The sequence below is a fragment of the Phyllostomus hastatus genome, unplaced genomic scaffold, assembly GCF_019186645.2.
Source record: "Phyllostomus hastatus isolate PE091 unplaced genomic scaffold, TTU_PhHast_1.1 phas_contig_86, whole genome shotgun sequence".
Taxonomy (NCBI): domain Eukaryota; kingdom Metazoa; phylum Chordata; class Mammalia; order Chiroptera; family Phyllostomidae; genus Phyllostomus; species Phyllostomus hastatus.
In genome coordinates this window covers 1,574,616-1,596,145 of record NW_025333977.1, presented here as the reverse complement: position 1 = coordinate 1,596,145, position 21,530 = coordinate 1,574,616, and the positions used below count along the sequence as shown (strand labels likewise).

Genomic DNA, 21,530 nt, shown 5'->3' with positions numbered 1-21,530 from the left:
TTCGATATAAGGTGGCTACATAATAATTTACCAATTTTGATAATTTTTTTAATGTATGCTGATATCATAACTCTAACAATACAATCAAATAAAATAGTTTCAAATGAAGTTAAAGACAACTAAGTGCTACTAGAGCCATCTTATGGAAAAAAACCTAACCAACTGTTTGGCCAACCCAATATTTTCTGGTTCCCTGGGGCAACCCATTTAAGTTCTCTGGTCAGAAAGATGAGCTTTATTTACTCTGCTCTTTGCATACTTCCACAAATGGGCTCATATTCAGGGTTGGACAGTGGGAGGACGAAGAAGGAAAAAAGCAATGTAGGTTCACCCTGTCTTCCTGGTACTACATCATGCTAATCAGAAAGGAAGTTTCCTTGTACTCAGAGTTTTAGGTCCCTTTAAGGTCTGGTTGCCATCATTGTCACTGACACTGTTGCAGCAACCAAAGGATCACTTGGGAGCTACAAAAAAGAACAAAAATATCTGGGTACTCCCTCCACTGTCTTTGAGCATGAAGAGACCTTGGTCATTTGGCCAGAACTGGAGACATTCTCTCTGTCCATGTCCCAAAGCCTATTTATGTGTTTTGGCTATGTTTAATCCAGAGTGGAGCAGAGGAAAATAACCAGCAAGATCATAGCTAGTTTAGGTAGTACTTGAAATTTTGGTCTTGTTCACCAATCTGCTTGCTATTATCTGTTTTCCATATACCTGAAATAGCTGCTCCGTGCATTCCATCCAAATTCTATAGTTGCATTCAGTGGGGGCAGGGAGTGGAGTGTGCTTTCTGCCTTACCCCAAATGGGGGCCCACCTGTCCAGTGAAAAGTAATGAGACAAAAATTACTGCAAACACTATGCAGAATCTAAAGCAAAAGAAGCTGGCTCTTTAAAGCCAACACTCCATGTAAAAAGAACTTTACTTTAGAATTGATAGACCTCAGCTGATCCTTTTTATGGTCATGAGGTTTTATTCAGCATGCAGCTGGCATTTATTTGCCATCACTGAAAATGCTTTCAGTCTGGCAACTGTTGCCAATGTAGAGTGTATACAACATCATCAGAGGCCAGTCATTGCCCTTTTCATGGTTGTAAGTCTTCTAAGCACTTGATATATTGAGAGAACTGCTAACACATTTTTTTTAAAAAGTATAATTCAGGCAATTCTTGACTTTTACATGCAAAGTCATGCTCACATCTAGAGAGTGCTGGGATCCCTCTGCTGAAATGGTGAGCAGTGAGCCCACTGTGCTGTGCATCGATTACTGTGAGTCATCAACAGAACAAACCAGCCATACGCACAGTGTACACTTCAAAAGTTGTGAGTAAAATAAATTTGGAATAGTGAATTAACTGGGACTCTGTATAAGGAATCTTTTTACAAAGCAAATCATTGCCCCCTGATATTTCATATTACGTGTGTGATTGTTTCCTAAATCAGGCACATATATTTTTATTTAGACTTGTTTCCTCCATTTTTTGGTCAGTGTCTCTAATGCACAGCTCAGCCTAGGGCAACACGGCAGATTTGTAATACTTAATCCACGTGACTTTGGGGGCTATGTTGTGCTTTTAACAACTGCTGGGCAGCATGACACGGTGCTCCAGTAGCTGCCTTTGCAGCTGTCAAACTGCGATCACATTTGATTAAGTAGATTATGCACAGGGTCTGGCAGAAGTAATGCCTGCTTGAGCATAGTTAGTAGGGTAATAATACGAGTATAATAATTTGTAGCTTTAATTTGACCATTTCAGCTAAACTGTCATATGGTGTGCTTGAGTGTGATATTGTTATGTTACAGGATTACATGCTTATGAGCTTGTAATGAAAGATTTTGTCCTAAAAGGGGGGCATGATTGGTGCTGGGCCCTGTATTTCACTGAACACTGAGAGTGCTCTCCTGAGGAGAGATGCCCGTTATTCTGGCCAGGAGGACCAGGGAGGGAGCCGTACACCCAAAGCACTGTCCTGCTGGTCAGTCATGGGCTCCCCAAAAGACCTCTGAGGAGTCACTTTGCTCCCCCGTGTTTCATTTGTTTCCAAGTCCAGATGTTTTCATCATACAATGTTTTCATTAATGTCAGGAAAAATTTCCAAAGCCATTCTAAGTGCATTTTCATGTACAAATATATCCTTCATCCTGATTCTGAGACGTAGGTAACCTGTTACTGCTCTTCCCTCATTATAAATTAGTAAACTGAGGCACAGTGATATTAGGAGAATAAAATTCACACAGCACAAAAGAGGAACTCACCATTTTTATGAATTCTTCTACAACCTACTATCACTGAAACTACTATGAATCAAGAACAGACTCACGAAGAGTTGTTTCCTGTTTAAGTCCAGGAAAGGGGCAAGGTCTATTTACTTAATACAAGTATAGGTATTACTCGAGACTGCAACTGCAAGGTCAAGTTTTCACCATTTATTTGATAAATTTAAACTTAAATATTTCCCTCTGTGTAAGACTTTGGAGACTGATTTAGTTTAATTTCTGATATTTGTAAAGGAACAAAATGGTGTATCAACATTGTACAGTTGGTTATTTGTCACCACAGGTAGCACTCTTTTTGCAAAATGTAGCACGGTATAGAGATATAGGAATTCTGCAGTGTGAATTCATACAGGGTATGTTTGAAGCAATTTGTCATGTTTTTCTCATTTTTGTCAGATTTGTGCAAAGGCGCAAAAAAGGTATTCTTTTTGTCACCTGTAAGATTTTTCTTCTCTTTCTTCTTGTAAGCAAGAATATCAACACTAGAAAGTCTGTTTGTCTCTGGGTTATTATGAGTTAAGTAGGCATCAGCCGTGGCAGTTTCAGATGGAATCCTATTTCACTGCGTGAGGTTATCATCACCCTCTGAAACTGTCATTTGTCGTGGGCCTGTTCATCCTACCATTTTATAGCTGGAAGGCAGCTGCACATTGTGTACAGGCCAGCAGCTGCTCACCAGAGTTCTCCCAATATGATGGGATAAACACTATTGTGTGCATTGCATAATTCTCCCATTCTCCACATTATCAACAAAACATTTTATCTTCAAAAGTTGTGCAAATGAATAGTTGTACAGAAACCTGTTGCCTTAATAGCCACAGTCAGGCACACTATACTTCCTCATTGATGGATCACATTCAAATATGTGCTTTGTCAATGAGATATGACAAAAGGTTAGACTGTTTTAATCAAATTGGCATTTGAGTTCTAATCTTATTATCTGATTAGGAAGTCATCATCCTATAAAGGGAGACTAGAAAGTGATAACTGAATAACTCCATAGGAATCACGCATTTTACTCTGTAATGATACCTGATTTGAATTCCATGAAAATCAACAACATAGGCAAATTATAATTTGACTTTTCTAAGCAAGTACTCATCCACACGACACTAAATAAATAAATAAATATTTATTTAGAATACACAACGTTAGGTTTTCCATAAATATAGGATTGACCTGCATTGAAACAATGCATTGTGGATCATTCAGTAGGTTGGGCCCTTGACCTTCAAGTCTAATTGGCTTCCTGTCCCCTCAGGGTCTAGAGAATGGAAGGGCAGACAGGTAATGTAGGGACTTGAATGAAGTGATAAATAACCACATGGCAGAAAAAGGATAATGTTATGGCAACTTATAGGAGAAAATTTAATCCAGATATTGAGAAAAGGCTCACCCCAAAATATGGTGTTTCAGACTTCCAAAGGTCTTAAAGCAATAAATAATTTCCATTCTTTCACCCTGAAATCTTGAGATTTTCAGGAACCCATTGGAGTACCAGAAAGAGGTCCAGCACATGAAGTTTTAAATGCCAGCTCATTACCTAGTAGCTCTGTGAATTTCAAGATAAAATTACTACCTAGGCCATGTGGGCTATTCTGAAGATTAATAAGCTAATATAATTTCAAGTATCTTGGACAGAAAAAAATTAAATAAATGGTAGTTCCCATGACTCTAATAATCCCTAGCACCACCAAACACACTTTCTCTTATAATACCCAACTCTGATTTCTGTCTAGTTAAGGTAGCCCCAAACACCTGAAATATATGACCAGATATGAGTTGATCTGGTTTGGGCATCAGGATGAATGAAGCTGGATCCTCACATGAACTTCTTTGTTATGGCAACATATGCAATTCAGAATGAATGAAAAGACCGGGACTCCTATCTTCTATATAACAAAAACCACAAGTACACAGAAGAAAATAAAGGCCTTTACTATTCCTACCATCATAGGAGATGGCTTCAGGCTGATTAGCGAAGGACAGATTAATTTTCATGCGGCTGAAGGAATTTTGAAAGGATGGGGGCACTTTAAGGGAAATAGATGTAGAACAGTTTTCAGGAAGCTGATCAGGTGTAGAGAAGGGAGAAATCACAGTGTATTCCTGAATGTCCTTTGGATTCCATCATTAGCTTGTTGTTCTCTTTCCTACACCCTCTTTAGCACAGCTCATTCCCTCCCACACACCTTTCTAAAACAGCATGTCTAGGCTGTGTGCGATGCTCCAGATTCTTCACTGAGTTCAGCTTGGTACAGTCCACCAATTGAAGGCCCACTGAATTTGGCCTATAGGCTATAAAGCCTATTTCTCACCTCCCCTGTCACTCAATATATTAAAAACAAAATCCATTCCCTTCTCTGAACTTTCTTACACATTCCCCTTTAGTTCCCAGAACACAATCTACCTGCTCATCTAAAGAAAGTCCCAATTATTTTGGACTGCCTCCTCTTTTTAGCCCCACATCCCATCGGTCCCCAGTCTTAATCTGTTCTTCCTCTTCACCCTCTAGTACAGGACGGAGGATGGGTGGTGTCAGCATGGCCTGGGAGTTTGTTAAAAATGCAGAATCTGAGGTCCCACCCCAAGCTACCTAATCAGAATCTGTATGTTAAGAAGGTGTTGTGATATTTATAGTACAACATACATGTTTAACCTTTGTCCCTGAGTCTGACACAGAGCTCCTCAACCCCCTGGAATTTCCTAAGTGATAAGAGCAATACAGGTGTCTTAATATTCATAACAAACATCTTTCAACCACATGTAAGTTTATGTTAATGAGGTGACTTTGGAAAGTATCTAAGAATGAAGGCTGGTTGCCAGGGAAACCAACCACAGGATTTAGAGAGCTGGAACTTTCTGCCTTACTCCCCTATCCCTGACCTCTGGGGAGGGAAGAAGGACTAGAGATCGAATTCAATCATCAGTGGCCAATGATTTAATCAATCGTGTCTATGTAGTGACGCCTTCATAAAAACCCAAAGGATGGGAGAGCTTCCAGTTTGGTGAACACGTGGAGATTTGGGAAGAAGGGAGCACATGGGGAGGGCAGAGAAGCTTTGCATCCTTTCCCCATATCTTACCCTCTGCATCTGTTCCATCCGGTTGTTCCTGAGCTTTAATCTTCTATAATAAACTGGTATCTAGTAACTAAAATGTCTCTCTGAGTTCTATGAGCTGCTTTAGCAAATTAATCAAACCCAAGGAAGGGGCCTTGGGAATATCCAATCTGTGGCCAGTCGGTCAGAAGCTCAGGTGATAGCGTGGATTTGCAGCTGGTGGCTGATGCAGAGAGGGGGTGGGGCAGTCTGCTAGGACTAAGCTCTTAGCCTGAGGGATTTGATGCTATCTCCATGCAGAGAGTGTCAGAACTGAGCTCACTGCTTGGGAGTGTTGGCAAACCCAAACAGTGGAATTGGTCTCAGGATAGGTGAATCCATGACAGCCATCATGAAACATATTGATTGCTTTCTTTTTTTTTTTAATTTCAGATTTTCAAACATAAGAATTACAGATAATAATACTAAAACACCCACATACTCACCACCCAGACTTATCATGTTAATAGTTTATAATTGCTTCTGATGTTTGATATTTTTAAATAATAAAATATTAGAGTTGGTGATCTTCCTGCTCTTCTCTCTGGGGAGACCGACTTGTTTCCATTAGCCCAGGACTGTTCCCAGGGGAGACGAAGTCCTATACCCCAGGAAACCCTTCAGTCCTGGGCATCCTGAAATTCACATGTACCTGTGTCTCACACATGTGCATGTTTCCATAACTAACACATGGTATTACTGTACCCGCTTAACTTCATACCAATATGATCATCTTTGGCACATTTTTTTTTCTGCTCATTCTTTTTCACACAGGATTGCTAGTTTTGAGATTTACTATACAGATACATTACCATGCATTGGTTTGTTTTAAACTCAGATTGTCAAACTCAACAAAAAAATAACAGTTCTGTGAGTTTCAATTAGAGTTACATTGAATTTATATATAGTTCAGGAGGAATTGACATATCCCAATATTGACATCCTTATAATATGCCAATCTACAATTTGGTATATCTCTTAATTGCTTTAGCTCTGTCTTTCATCCCTTGGAATTTTTACAGAGTTATAATACTCCATAAATGCTGTACATATATTATTATTAGATTTCTTACTGGGTATCTTATATTTTTTGATGTAAATGAGATTTATGTACACACCTAAACTGATACACTAATTTTTAATACTGACCTTACATGCTGAAGTCTTGGTGAATTCTTTTTTTTTTAATATTCTGAGCAATATAGGCAGTCATATCATTTATAAATAATAACAATTTAGTTTCTTTCTTTCCAGTTCCTATTGCTTCTTTTTAATTTGGCTTGTTGGTTATGCTGACCCAGAGAGTAGGATGCTGAATAGAAGCAGTGCTAGACAACTGCTTGTCTTACAGTTGCCTTTAAAGGGAAGTGTTATAATAGTGGACCATTAAATATAATGTTTGAGGTAGGGTACAGTAGTTGTTGGGGTTTTTTTTTTTGAGGTATTTATGAGGTTAGGGCATTTTCTTTTCTATTCTTCATTTGTTAAATGTTTTTCTTTTAATGTTGAGTGATGAATTTTGTCAATTGCTTTTTCTTTTGGGATTGATCTTAGAATTATGTAGTCTTCTTCAAGAAGCCTTCTTAGAACCCTAAAGTTGGACTAAAGTCTGCTTGTCCCTGATTTCACTGCATTTTGGTCTTTGTCCAGTATATTAAACTATTTATTTATAGTAATCTGCTTGCAGCAGCTTATACACCATGCATGGGCAAGAACATGCTGGCCGTATCTATGTAACAGGCGTAGAACATAGAATATCTCTGTAAATATTTATAGAAATAAGTTACTAAGACTGTGTCCTAAAAACTCATCTATTCTTTCCTAAAAACAAATTATGATTCTGACACTAGTCTTAATTTACAAAGACAGTTCTGACAGAATAGAATATAGATTTGACTGAGAAAAGTTTTAGATATTCATGTTTGCTTTTAATAAAATAATCCATAAAATGTAAATGTGTGTCTTCTGAGAAACACAAACTTTCTTCTTATGTTAAAAATAAGTTGTTAAATTTTAAATAAAGTTCATATTTATTTTAACATTGTATTAGTTATTTATCTTTGCATCATTACTAAAACAAAAATAAAGACTCCCACAAACTTTCATTTACTTAATATGCACTGTTCCAGAAGTGTTTATCCATATTTAAGTACTGAGAAAATTTAAATTTAATTAATTTAAATGTTTTTACCAATGCCAAAGACCTTTCAGAATGCATTATGGTTTTGTCAGTATTTGAATAGCCTCATGTGTTTTATTCAGAATGCTCAGCTACTTAATGAGCATAGGACTGCAAATGCCATTTGAAAATATGAAACCTTTATCTTTTAACTCAGTTTTCCTTTCATGCATAACATGACTCTAACATCACAATTGTGATATTTAGTAGCTGTCTTTGCAAAACTGCAGGCAATACATCTTTCACATTTCATCGAGAAGAAAAGAAACTTAATCCCACCAGAATCTCCATTATTAGTTTTTCTTCTTGATTTTCCCCTCGGGGATTTTGTGTTGGCCAGATGGCTCTCTGATGCATCTCAAGACAGATCTGCATTTCACAAATGCAAATTTAAAGAGCAAAAATCTATTTTTTAATAAGGGAATTAAATCTTACCTCTTGTCATCTGGCTTACTATGTCCAACCAAGTCGTTGCTGGTTTTTATTCAGTATTGTACAATTATTCTCTTACTTACATAGCAGCTTACCTTCGCTTCCAGGAAAGTCTATAAGTAACTAGCCACTCAACTTCACTCTCTATTTCCTTGAATTCTATCATTTCTAAAGACTATTGTACAAGCCACATCTTTACACTAGATCCTCTCTCTAATGAATGTCAGTTCAATTTCATCAGCAGCAAAAATTGAAATAGCTTTTTCAATATTCATCACAGATGTGTATCTTCCATGGGGGGGAGAGTGGTTGAGTAAAATGAGAATCAATTTGATGAGAAATTATTTATTTCTTGAATTGGCCCTATTATCATTTTCAAGCATAGTGAGGCTTTTAACCTTCAGGTTATTACTTTGTAATTAAAAAAATGTCAAAAATCAAAAAATAATTCCAAAGTCACACATTCTATCATAAGTACCTCTAAATAGTCTAATATCTCAAAGTGTTTATTTCAAACCTCTTCTCTATGGAATAAATAAAAATAATCATCATTCGGTGCCTTCTCACCTTTGCCCCTTGTCCCAGTGTGCTAACAAAGTGTTCTCTCTACATAAAACCAGCTCTCTGATTTCTAGAAAAATAATGACTTATTTTGTTTCAGTTGTGTGAGACATGACCAATAAAGGTATAAAATCTACCAATAACAATATGCAAAAATGAGGACTTATGTTTTGCCTTACCTAACCTATTCTAATGTGCTATTCAACATTTACCCTTACCTCTCTAGCAACACTGGACAACACAGGTTTTCACAAACTGGCCCTTTCCTTTCTTATTACTTTGCCTTTGAAATCAAGAGTCTGTCTGTCTGGAAAAAACTTTCCTCACTGTCCATTTATGTAAATACTGTTCCTTCAAAGCTGTTTAAATTTCGTGTTTATGACGCTTACTCTCTAAACATTCCTTTTTAAACAAACACACAGAGACTGTACTGTTTTCCCTTTTCCTAGCCCTCCAATAACATTTCATAGATTAGTTCATTGAATTAGAATTATTTGTCTACACACTCTTATTAGGTTATGAGATCCTTGAGGTCACTGTATGTCACTTATTCATCTTTGGATCCCAGGACCAACTTGAGTCTTGACATGGTTATGGGCATTCACTATGGATTTGTAAATAATTGATTACATAGTATATGCTGACTTCTGTAAAGTTATTCCTTTTTTAATAGTATTTTTTATTATTATTAATTTTAAAAATTCTTTTATTGTTACTCAATTACAGTTGTCTGCATTTACCCCCACTAATTCCCCCACCCCCCGGCCAAACCTACCTCCTTCCCCTGCTTCCACCCCACTTGGTTTTGTCCATGTGTCCTTTTATAGTAGTTCCTGAAAACCCTTCCCCCCATTATCCTCTCCCACCTCCCCTCTGGTTACTGTCAGATTGTTCTTAATTTCAATGTCCCTGGTTATATTTTGCTTGCTTTTTTCTGTTGACTAGATTCCAATTAAAGGTGAGATCATATGGTATTTGTTCCTCACCACCTGGCTGATTTCACTTAGCATAATGCTCTCCAGTTCTATCCATGCTGTCGTAAAGGGTAGGAGCTCCTTCTTTCTCTCTGCTGTGTAGTATTCCATTGTGTAAATGTACCACAGTTTTTTGATACACTCATTTACTGATGGGTACTTGGGTTGCTGCCAGCATTTGGCTGTTATAAATTGTGCTGCTATGAGCATTGGGGTCCATAGGTTCTTTTGGATTAGCGTTTCAGGGTTCTTAGGATATAATCCCAGAAGTGCAATTGCTGGGTCAAAATACAGTTCCATCTTTAGTTTTCTGAGAAAATTCCATACTGTTTTCCATAGCAGCTACACCAGTCTGCATCCCCACCAATAGTGCACTACGGCTCCCTTTTCTACATACCCTCTCCAACACTTGTTTATTGATTTGTTTATGATGGCCATTCTCACTTGTGTGAAGTGGTATCTCATTGTGGTTTTAATTTGCATCCCTCTGATGGCTAGTGATCCTGAGCGTCTTTTCACATGTCTCTGGGCCGTCCTGAGGGAAGGCCTCCTTGGGGAAGTGTCTGTTTAAGTCTTTTGCCCACTTTTTAATTAGGTTGTCTTGCTGGTATGGAGTTGTGTGAGTTGTATTATTTTGGAGATCAAACCTTTGTCTGAGGTATCATTGGCAAATATGTTTTCCCATATAGTTGGTTCTCTTTTCATTTTAATGCTGTTTTCTTTAGCCATTCAGAAGCTTTTTAATTTGATGAGGTCCCATTTGTTTATTCTTTCCTTTGTGTTCCTTGCTTTAGGTGACATATCAGTGAAGATATGGCTGCATGGAATGTCTGGGATTTTCCTGCCTGTGTTTTCCTCCAGTACTTTTATGGTGTCATGACTTATATTTGTCTTTTCTCCACCTTGAATTTATTTTTGTGCATGGTGTAAGTTGGTGATCAAGTTTCTTTTTTTTTTTTTTTTTGCATGTAGTTGTTCAGCTTCTCAGCACCATTTGTTGAAGAGGCTATTTTTACTCCATTTTATGCTTCTTCCCCCTTTGTCAAATATTAATTGACCATATAGACTTGGGTTTATTTCTGGGCTCTCTGTTCTGTTCCATTGGTCTATGTGTCTCTTCTTATGCCAGTACCAGGCTGTTTTGATTACAGTGGCCTTGTAATACAGTTTAGTATCAGGTATTGTGATACCTCTCTTCCCTTACTCTTCTTTCTCAAAATTGTAGCAGCTATTCGGGGTCATCTATGGTTCCATATAAATTTCTGAAATGTTTGTTCTATATCTGTGAAATATGTCATTGGTATTTTAATAGGGATTGCATTGAATCTATAAATTGCTTTGGGTAGTATGGACATTTTGATGATATTCATTCTTCCAATCCATGAGCATGGTACATGCTTCCATTTGTTTTTGTCTTCTTTAATTTCTTTCTTCAATGTTGTGTAGTTTTCTGAGTACAGGTTTTTTACATCCTTGGTTAGGTTTATTCCTAGGTACTTTATTTTTCTTCTTTCTATATTAAATGAGATTTTTTTTCCTGATTTCTGTTTCTGATATTTCATTGTTGGTGTACAAAAATGCCTTTGATTTCTAAATATTGACTTTGCATCTTGCTGTTTTGCCAAATTCACTTGTTAAGTTGAGGAGTTTTTTGGTGGAGTCTATAGGATTTTCTATGTACACTATCATCTCATCTGCAAAGAATGACAGTTTTGCTTCTTCTTTTCCAATTTGGATGCCTTTTATTTCTTTTTCTTACCTGATTGCTGTGCCTAGGACTTCCAGTACTATGTTGAATAGGAGTGGTGAAAGTGGGCATCCTCGTCTTGTTCCTGATCTTAGTGGGAAAGCTCTAAGTTTTTGTCCATTGAGTATGATGTTGGCTGTAGGTCTCTCATATGTGACCTTTATTATGTTGAGGAATGCTCCCTCTGTTCCCACTTCACTGAGTGTTTTTATCATAAATGGGTGCTGTATCTTATCAAATGCTTTTTCTGCATCTATTGATATAATCATGTGATTTTTGCCTTTTGCTTATGTGATGTATTACATTTATTGATTTGTGAATATTATACCATCCTTGCATCCCTGGGATGAATCCCACTTGATCATGGTGTATGATCTTTTTAATGTATTGGTGGAGGTGGTTTGCCAATATTTTGTTGAGGATTTTGGCATCTTTGCTCATCAGCAATATTGGCCTGAGGTTTTCTCTCTTTGTTATGTCTTTATCTGGTTTTGGGATTAGGATGATGCTGGCTTCATAAAAAAAGTTTGGGAATCTTCCATCTTCTTGGGTGTTTTGGAATAGTCTGTGAAGTACAGGGGTTAGCTCATCCTTAAATGCTTTGCAAAATTCTCCTGTGAAACTTCCCGGTCCAGGGTTTTTGTGTGTCAGGAGTTTTTTGATCACTGCTTCAATGTCATCAACTGTTATTGGTTTGTTCAGGCTTTCTGCTTCTTCTTCATTGAGTTTTGCAAGATTTACTTTTCTAGAAATTTGTCATTTCACCTAGGTTTTCAAATTTCTTGGCATATAGTTCTTCATAGTAATTTCTTACAATCCTTTGTATTTCTGTGGTATCAGAAATACCAAGAGAGCTGTAATCTCTCCTCTTTCATTTCTGATTGTGTTTATTTGGGTCCTCTCTTTTCCTTGATGAGTCTGCATAAAGGCTCATCGTTTTGTTTATCTTTTCAAAGAATGAGCTCCTGGATTCATTGGTCCTTAGAGTTGTGCTTTTAGTTTCTATGTCATTTAATTCTGTTCTGATCTTGGTTATTTCCTTCCTTCTATTTGCTCTGGACTATCTTTTTTTGTTGTTCCTTGAGTTCTTGTAGATGTAGTGTTAGGTTGTTTATTTGAAATATTTCTATCTTTTTTTATGTAGGCCTGTATTGCTATGAACTTCCCTCTCAGGATTGCCTTTGCTGTGTTCCATAAGTTTTGGATTGTTGTGAGTTCATTTGTTTCCAGAAACTTTTTTGATTATATAAAATTATTCTTAAGTTCTTGAAAATGATGCTACTGTGTTTCTATATTGAAAACTTAATCTGTGATCATAATAATTAAAAGTGGAATGTGCTATTTTAAATTGATTATGTTAAGTAAACTTACTGTGCTGATCATTTTGCAACATATACAAATATCAAGTCATTATTTTGTACACCTGAATCTAATATAATGTTATATGTCAATTATAGCTCAAAAGAAATGAAGGTAGATATCCTATTTTAAATTTTTATTTTTAAAATTTTCCTGAGACACAATCAATTTTAAAATTCCTATTTAGAAAAGGAAGGAAAAGGAGCAATGACCTCAATTTATTTATCAAAATTAACTCACGTTCAGGTAAAATATCAGCAAGGGAAGGACCTGAGTAAAATACAACTTCCAACTAAAAGGTAAATTGAAACTCAGGTCTTATGATTTCTTAAAAAATGAGTCTTGCTGGTTACTTTGCAAAAAGGAGAGGAGACTTGACATAAATAGAGTTAAAGGTGAAACATGTCTACTCTGATTATTTTAGAGGGTCACTAGGGAGAGGACTCCGCGACCAGGACCAAGAGTTCCTTGCTTCACCATTTATGAAATCTAGAATGACCCAACTTGTATTTTGTACACTTTTCAGCTCGTTTGAAACTGAGCCAAGATGTTTTCTATTTTTAGACAGACAAAAATAGAAACCAAAATATAACCAATTTATAAAGTTGTTCATTTAGGCGACAAAATATCCCATTGTATTTATTGTTTTCTTCCTTATTACTTTTCTGATAACTACTAAGATTTAATTTTCCGTTAAGGTGATTAAAATGATTTTACTAAGGAGGTGCCTGGGTGCTTGGAAGAGAGGAAGCATAATTTGTGAGTTCCAAAATAGCGATATTTGAAAACATGTGCATGAAAGAACCTTTGTAAGCATTCTTGGAGTGATTTTTTTTTTCTCTCAAACTTTCTGCCCACACCCAACTTTAAAAAAAAAAGGTTTGGGTGGAGTTAAGAACTCTTTTCAAATCTTAAACAATAACTGGAAATCCTGAAATGTGTTCTCCTTTATCCAGTGGGGAAAACACTTGAAAGCGCCCCCCTCCTTTTTTCCCCTGAGAATTGTTTAGCAAGGGATTTACTTGATCTCCTTTCTGAACAGAAAATTCAGTTTTAACTGCCTGAAACATGCCATCTGTGTTTATTTTATCCAAAAACAAAATCCTTTTTCCCCCTAGTATTACATGGACATGTCCCTAATAACCCAGATAAATACATCAACTCAACTACTTAAGTAGTGAAATTAGTGAAAGGCTTAGAATAGATACCATGAAAATATGAAACTGGTTGCAAATGTAACACATATAAAGCACATCTGTCAACTTAATTTTTACGTGTTCTGGTTAATAAGTAGCTATGTCTCACATACATATTTACCAGGGTGGTGGGAGCTATCAGGTGAGAACTAAGGGCACCTAGCACACCATGATGTGGTGAGTGGACCAGAAAGTGGGCCAGAAGCCAGAGGCCCAAAGAATGAGGAATCGCTCTGGTGCCCGTTCCTCAAATCCATACCACCTGCGGGGCCCACTCACACCTCTGCCTGGAAGAGCAATATCTGGCAGGTGGAGACCACTCAAAAATAAAATTAGAACTTAGTCATAATGTATTTTAAATTACTTTTAATTTTAATTTTATTTTACTTTTAATTTACTGTATATTTTCCATTACCATTTATTCTTCTTATTCCCTGCAATCACCACACTGTTGTCCATGTCCACGAATCCTTTTTCCTTTTTACTTAATCCCTCAACCTTCTAAGCTCCCTGCCATAGCTGTCAGCCTGCTCACTATCTATGAGTGTTTCTATTTGGCTTGTTTGTTCAGTTTGTGCATTAGATTTCACATATGAACGAAATCATATGGCATTTGTCTTTTCTCTGATTGGCTTATTCCACTTGGCATAATGTTCTCCAGGTCCATCCATGCCAGTATGAAGTGGCATACAAATGTAAAACATCATTATATACTCATACGCAGGGTATTCTTAGCAGATTAATTCCTGCCAATATTATTCTGACTATCCTCTAAAGTAAGGAGACTTCATCTCTTTTCCACCAAGTCTTCCATGAGAAAAAATTTAACTTTATTTAGAGTTGATAAGCATTTCAAAGATTGCTCAAGTTCCATTCATGCATCTTTATCACAGCCTGAGCTTTCTTACATAATCGTGGCAGTATTCCAGAGGACCCAGAAGTTTGATTCTTTTTGGTCTTATTGAGACAGACATTATCTCTAATATCAGCCCCAGCTCTGAATCTAGACAATTTACGTTGTAGCAGATTTTCTATTCTCAGGAAATGGAGGATGATTTATAAGCCATCTCCAAGAACATCCTTCAGTACCTGGTCTTTCCTGGGCCACCTAAGCCTTCTTGGGCATGGGTAAGGCCGCAACAGGACAGCTCCAAAAGCATCCTGATGTTTGAAAAGCAAAAAACAAGAACAAGAGCAGAAGCCAGACTATTGTGGCTATCTGAAAGCCACGGGTAATTCTGATTCAGAAAGTTCTTGTGTTCCTAATTCTCTACCTTTACTTTCTCACCTTGAAGGCCTGCATAGCAGAACTGAGAGTTGTAAACTTCTCCGACAGACTTGTACAACCCTGAAGGCAGCTCCTGCTTCTCCATTTCCCTTTGACCAAAGCACCTCTAAAATAAATTCTTAGATTTTTATGGAGAATGCTTAACACAGTTGCAGTGTGTGTGTCTCATTGCTTTGTGTGGTTGGTTATTACTTTACATTGCTGATGCTTAGCCTATCTTGGGCTCTAAACTTGTTTCTTGAAGTTGCTTTATATGCATTGCATAGAAAATTGACATTTCATACCTCCACTGTTTTTTATTCATAATGTCTCTTTGCTCTGATATCTACTGGGTGAGTTAGACAAATACATGGATGACAAAATAAACTGGCCATAATTAAATGACAAATTTGAACTTATAAATCTTTCAGCAAAGCAGACAACATAATTTACCGTGTTAAAAAAGATCAATAACATGAATGAGGTCTACTTAAAACATTGTTATTATTACAAAACAAGTTAAGCAATAAAAGTATATTTCTTTTAACTTCTAATCAAGGCAACGTATTTTGTATATTCATTTGCACATTTTGCCAAGCAACATACTGGATAATGATGAGGATTTAGTATTTCCAGTAGAGATTTCCAGCAGAGATCTTAAAATTTCTTGCCCATACCTATAACTTAATACTTTTTGAAAATATAACTGGGCATGGGAAAGAGCATCAATATTGCCAAATTTGAACCAGTACTCACGAGAGGATATTCCCGATATAGGCATAGTAGGAGCAACAGTAGGGCGTGGTCCCATCGCAACAGTAAGACCTGCAGTCTTTGCCACACTGAGCAAGACAGTCGTCTGCAAAATAAAAACAACACGCATCCAGTTACAGTTCTGAAATCACAGCTTCACGCAAAGTTATTCTATTTCATACCTTAACCACTCTTGAGTGCATTTAGATTTTTTATTTAAATAGGCAGAATTCTAAAACATATACAAGCATCTGAACTTGTCTTCCTTTCCTATTAAACATAAAGCTAGAAAAGACAAAGACCATTCTTCTTTGAACCTCCTGAATCTAGCACCTTAACTGGCGGTCAGAATTGAATGAGACAATGACGGGAGGATTGAATGAGCCAGCTAATTAGTCATTCACTTTGTCAACTGAGTTCTTTTAATGATTTTTAAAAGATAAAGTCTTTTGATTTTGGGTATTATTCTCAATTAATTTCATTTAATCGAAAGTGTTATTAACATGAATAATGGCAACTGGAGAGAATTTTAAAATAAGGTATATTTTGTCATGACAAGGCATTACATGCTTTTCTTTCTCGACCATTTTTACCTTCATAATCACAGGGTACCTACACATGGTAACTCATATGAGTCTGCATATCCTGGTAATACATTTGGTTTGGAAAATAAGAAGTTTCCCTAGATAATTAACTTGTGAATAATTAAGAGTTTAATGTCAGATTTAAGAATCGATAAGCTATGAAAGAGTGCTGTGGGGGGGGGGGGGGGAAGGTATTTTCTGATTAAAAAGGATATGACCGAGCTAATGAAACCAAATTACTCTCTTTTTTTCCTATATGTTTTTGGTTAAAGAAAATTATCCCAAAAATGTTGAATGAAAATTACCCTGGCTTTTAAATATTTCCTTATTCCACTTAAATAATATTTAACACATGAAGGTTATCATTTAGTTATAGTCGGTGTTATAAATTATAATGGGTATGTGAATTTCATGTATATGACAAGGAAAACATTAAATATAGTGGGATAATTTAAGTTGCATGTTTGAAAATCACAAAATGAGTCATTTTCAACTCAACCTCTGAAGGTAACATCAACTATTTTCTAAATTATGTAAGACTCTTGCTTTTGAGCTCAAGTCACACTGTAAAAGTACATGTTATATTTATATCTGCATGTCCATGTAATTGATTTATCTAGAAAGGAAAATTTCAATTTTGCTTTTAAATCACCTCCCTGCCAAGATGACTTTTTTTACAAAAGGATGGGATCAAAAAGTAGTCAAGTTCATTCACCTTTATCCACAATGCACGCCCTTTGTCAAACAAGTGAAAAAAGTTCACATTTTCTTTCCCTCAATTTTATTTCTACCTTGTAAATTAACAAACTTTAATGACTTTCTCTGGAACATGGTAAGAAGAAATGAGAGAAGAAAACAATTACCTTTGTAGAGATGCAGTAACTCTGCTTAAATTTACTTGAACTTTGGAGGACAGAAACACAGTCTAATGATTTATTGACGGAGTATGCTTTTTGCAGAGTGCATCGAACTTTTAAAGACTGATTATTTTATCATTTTCCCAATGAATGTGTATTGCTCTCATTTTTCGTGCTGTGTAATTAATTCAAATATTTAGTTAGACTGCTGAGTTGTCTCAAGCTCTTAGCAGGAATGTTTTGCTTCATGTTCTTAAAAGTCACTACAAGCCATTAAGGTAGTAGGGGAGCTGACACCCCCACTTATTCTGTGGGAGCAGGACAACCAATGAGGGGCCTTTTAACATCATGGCCAAGACACTGATATCTCACTAAGTTCTCCATGAATGTCAAAGATTCAGTTACTCCTCTTGTTCTCCAATTACTATTACTATAAAGACATGTTGTTACCAAAATATTTTGAGCCAGTGTTACAGGAAACCAAGCCTAAAGTCTTGTAGCCAAGAAGCTGGATTTTACCTGCCGCAGACACAGACGTCATGCCATACACTGTTTGTATTTTTATGGCATTTTCTAGCGCTCTTGTCTGCTTTCAGAATTAAAGGACCGAAAGGGCAGATTTCATAGCACAGCAGGTACATTCACAATCCTGGCGTTTCCAAACAGAGGCTCCAAACACACACCTCAGAGCTTGTTTGGATATGTTAGCTGCTCTCTCCACTGTATTTGAGACTAATTCTATGAAGACCAGAGTTTGAATGATACAGGAGCATTTTCTCACTTGTAAAAAGACGAAACATTCCAAATGTCTTTAGAAAATAAACAATATTGTTTCTAATATTCAAGTTAGTATCTTTGCAAATCATCCAGTTCAAACTCTTTTCAGTGACCTTAAAGGCATGATCTGGAAGAAGGTTCCCCACCCCCACTCCACCTTAAGGAATGTGTTCTACAGGAAAAGCTGCATCTGGCTACAAATACTTGTTCAGAAACTTGAAGCTACAGTACAGCTAAGGCTAAGAGAGGAAGGAAAGGGAGGGGACAGAAGGCACTGGCTGAGGACACGAAGGCACAACCTTGGCCAAGTTCTGTCTTTGGGAGTTGGACAATAATGTAAACACTTCATTGGCTCTCTTTCCAAAAGTAACTCCACAGTACAACATCAGGCTCCAGGTATAGACACCTCGTTCCTACTTCCTCAACAAATGGAACGTGAATTGAGTGCATTTGTTTTGGGAGAAATAATTCAGGTTACAGGCAGCACATCTACTTGTGTTTTTGTCCCATTAAGGCTGACAAGTCACCTAACAGGGTGTCTAAACTATTCTTACTTCTCCTGTGTTCCCCCCATCTCACCTCAATCCTTACTTCCAGCCATAGATCTTAGTTCCAAGCAACATCTAGTGGATTTTGCCTTTGACACTATATCCTGCTACTCCATCTCCTATGTCCCATGCTTCCTCCCTGTCTTTCAAAGGCCTTGTTCCTAAAAGTCCTCCCTAGTTCAGTTTTTCTGAGCAAATATTGATTGAGCTTCACTTATGGACAAGGCATTTTAGCTAGTCCCTCAAACTACTATGCTGAGCAAAACAGACACCATCTTCATGGAACGTAACTACACGCCTTGGCCAGCAATAAGACCCTCTCTCTTGGGCACCGATAGCACATGATTGTACCTCTCCTATGACCCATTAGTGTAATGGGCACACCCGGTCTCCTAGTCCAGACTCAGCGTGGCCTCTGTCCTATACATCACTCACCCCATTTCACACAGTAAACAGTAGTTGAATGAATATGACAGGCATGAAAAAGCCTCTGAAATAAGGAGTTCAGGAGTTACCACCAAAGAACACATTAGCTAAACATTTCTTACCAAAGGTACTAAGTCAACCTAGTAGTATCAGCACACTTTGTAGCTCAGCAGGGAGAGATGTGGAAGGATAGAAGAAATGAACGGAGAGGAAACTTTCTAAAGCACCCCACCTTGCTGCTAGGCAGCTCTGTGGGTTCTCTGAAGCTGGGGAGTTGTGCACCCAGCCCTGGAGGAAGAGGACGGAGGGAAGGAAAAGTATGCAAATCAGAAGCTTTGTGTTTACCACGGGGAATAGAATAGACAGTTGATTATGAAAAAGTTGATTTCAATGGTGGCTGAATAAGGGCAAGTGAGGGTATTACAGTTTTATCTGCTGAGTTCCATTTTCTTATTTTTGTATTCTTTTGATAAACAGAGGAGTTGAAAAGAATTAACATTGATTCGGATAAACTAATGCAGAGATAAAACTAAGATGAATGCAATTGATTCTGTTCCTAGAATTCTGAAAACCTTGTGTGACTGAAGTAAAATAAGTAAGTGTAAACAGATTAGAATGTGGAGGTTCCTCATTAAATAAGTGCTCTTCCTACTTTTATAAATTTCTGCACTTGAAAGTCTACATTTTCCCTACAAGAAAATATCTTTAAACTAACTTATAGAAACCACTAATTTGCATTTTAATAAACAGACTCAAAATTTCCACAGGAGTCATTGTGTCTCACTTCTGGCAACCTTGAAAGATAAATTCAAATCTTTTGATGATCCGATCATGTTGAAGAACGTCTTTGTTTCAGTGTGGTATCTTTATATGTATTGAAGGTACTATACACAAATTTAGTATAATAAGGCCATGGGTACCAGCCTATGGTTTTTGCTATAGGAAATTAGAGAAATGAAAATATTTTGCAAAACCTTTTGCTTTGAGCTTGTTTTGTGACTAGAAAGCAGATGGGAAACTCATGTGTAATTAACTTTATACATGAATAAGCAATGAAAGGCCATAGCATTGGGCTCTATGTCAATCACGAAACAAGAAAACCACTTTACTTCATCAATTATTAGCAATTATCACTAAGAGTAATTAGGAGGAGGGAGATGAGATGCCCGTCATCTGCCAACAAGTGCTGAACAAAATCCATGGAACACAGATTAGACCCGGAGTGAAATGACGCCTCTCAAAAACCTTACGTTTGACTTCAAAGCACCCACTTGTACCACACGTGAGGATCATCTTCTAAAGCAAAGGTCTATGGGTTTTTATTTCCAAAGGGAAAAGAAGAATATTCAGGAATGCGCGAGTGGAGAGGGCAGCGCATACCGAAATGGAAAAGTCACTACATTAATTTGTCTGAAAACTTCAGCAATAGCTCTAGACTTCAAGGGATTTCAAAAAAATGTTTTCCTTCCAACCCTTTACCTCCAGTCACCCTCTTAGATTCTTGAGTCGTGGATACTGGATAAATGTTACTCTATTCAGAGAGTAAAATCTCCTAAAGGTGGAGTTAGGGCTTGCTTCCACGTTGTTTTGTGGAGAGGAAAAGAAAACAAAATTAAAGAACAGAAAATTAAAGGAAAGAAAATTTAAAAAAGGAAGGAAACGTCAGTGGAAAGGACACGTTAAAGGAAAAAGAAAACACAACAAAACAAACCCGCATGGAAGTGGAGCCCAGGGGTCCAGCGACGCCAGGACCACACAATCTTTGCGCTCCTGCGAAAGTCCCAGTGCGTCCGGCTCAAACCACGTCGCCCAGAGTGTGACCCAAGCGCAGCCCCAGATCCCCTTCCCCTCTCCCGAAGCCCAAAGTCACTGACCTGCATAGATAAAGAGCAGAACCAACTTTGGAAGCAAGACCCCTGGACCCCTGAGCAGCCTCCACGCGTCCATCCAAGCCGGTGGCCGGAGGTTGCGCGCCAGGCCAGACAGACAGACAGACTGGAGCTAGGGTTGGCTGGGAGCAAAAGGAGAGCCCGGAACGGGAAGGGGACGGAGGGGACAGAGGGCGGTCAGATGGAGACAGCAGTACTCCTGAGAGGGGAAGCGCGAGGAGAGCTGGCCATTGCCTGGCAGCCAGAGAAATAAGCCCCGGAGGCCCGCGCCCGGCACCGCTGGGGCGGAGGTCTCTTTGTCTCTCCCGGTGGTGTTCTGGCGGCGGTGGTCCGGTGGCTGCTACTAAGTCACCGGCCACCCGGGCTCACATTTCAACTCTGCGGTTGGCACCTTAGGCGGGCCGGGGGCGGGGGGCGGGGGGGCGTGGGGGGGGGGTGGCCGCGACTCCTCCCCACGCTCCAGTTCTTCCTTCTGTTGTGCCCCGGGGGCATGATCCTCTGCTGGAGGAACTCCTGACTCTTTGCTTTGGCTGTTGCTATGAGTTTAGCAAGCTTTCTTTTCACCCTGTCCTCCACTCCAGTTTTTTTCTGTTTGAAGCAGT

General features: G+C 38.0%; 1 protein-coding gene across 1 annotated transcript in view; it reads right to left on the bottom strand.

Annotated features, from left to right (window-relative positions):
• The window catches only part of CYYR1 (cysteine and tyrosine rich 1), an 87,696-nt gene extending 66,442 nt beyond the window's left edge, over positions 1-21,254 (bottom strand). The window contains exons 1-2 of the mRNA XM_045852086.1: positions 20,914-21,254; positions 15,851-15,953 (exon numbers count right to left, since the gene is read on the bottom strand). Coding sequence (XP_045708042.1) covers positions 15,851-15,953; positions 20,914-20,986 — 176 coding nt within the window. The 5' untranslated portion in view covers positions 20,987-21,254. The remainder of the gene's footprint in view (positions 1-15,850; positions 15,954-20,913) is intronic.
• Between the last annotated feature and the right edge of the window lie 276 nt (positions 21,255-21,530).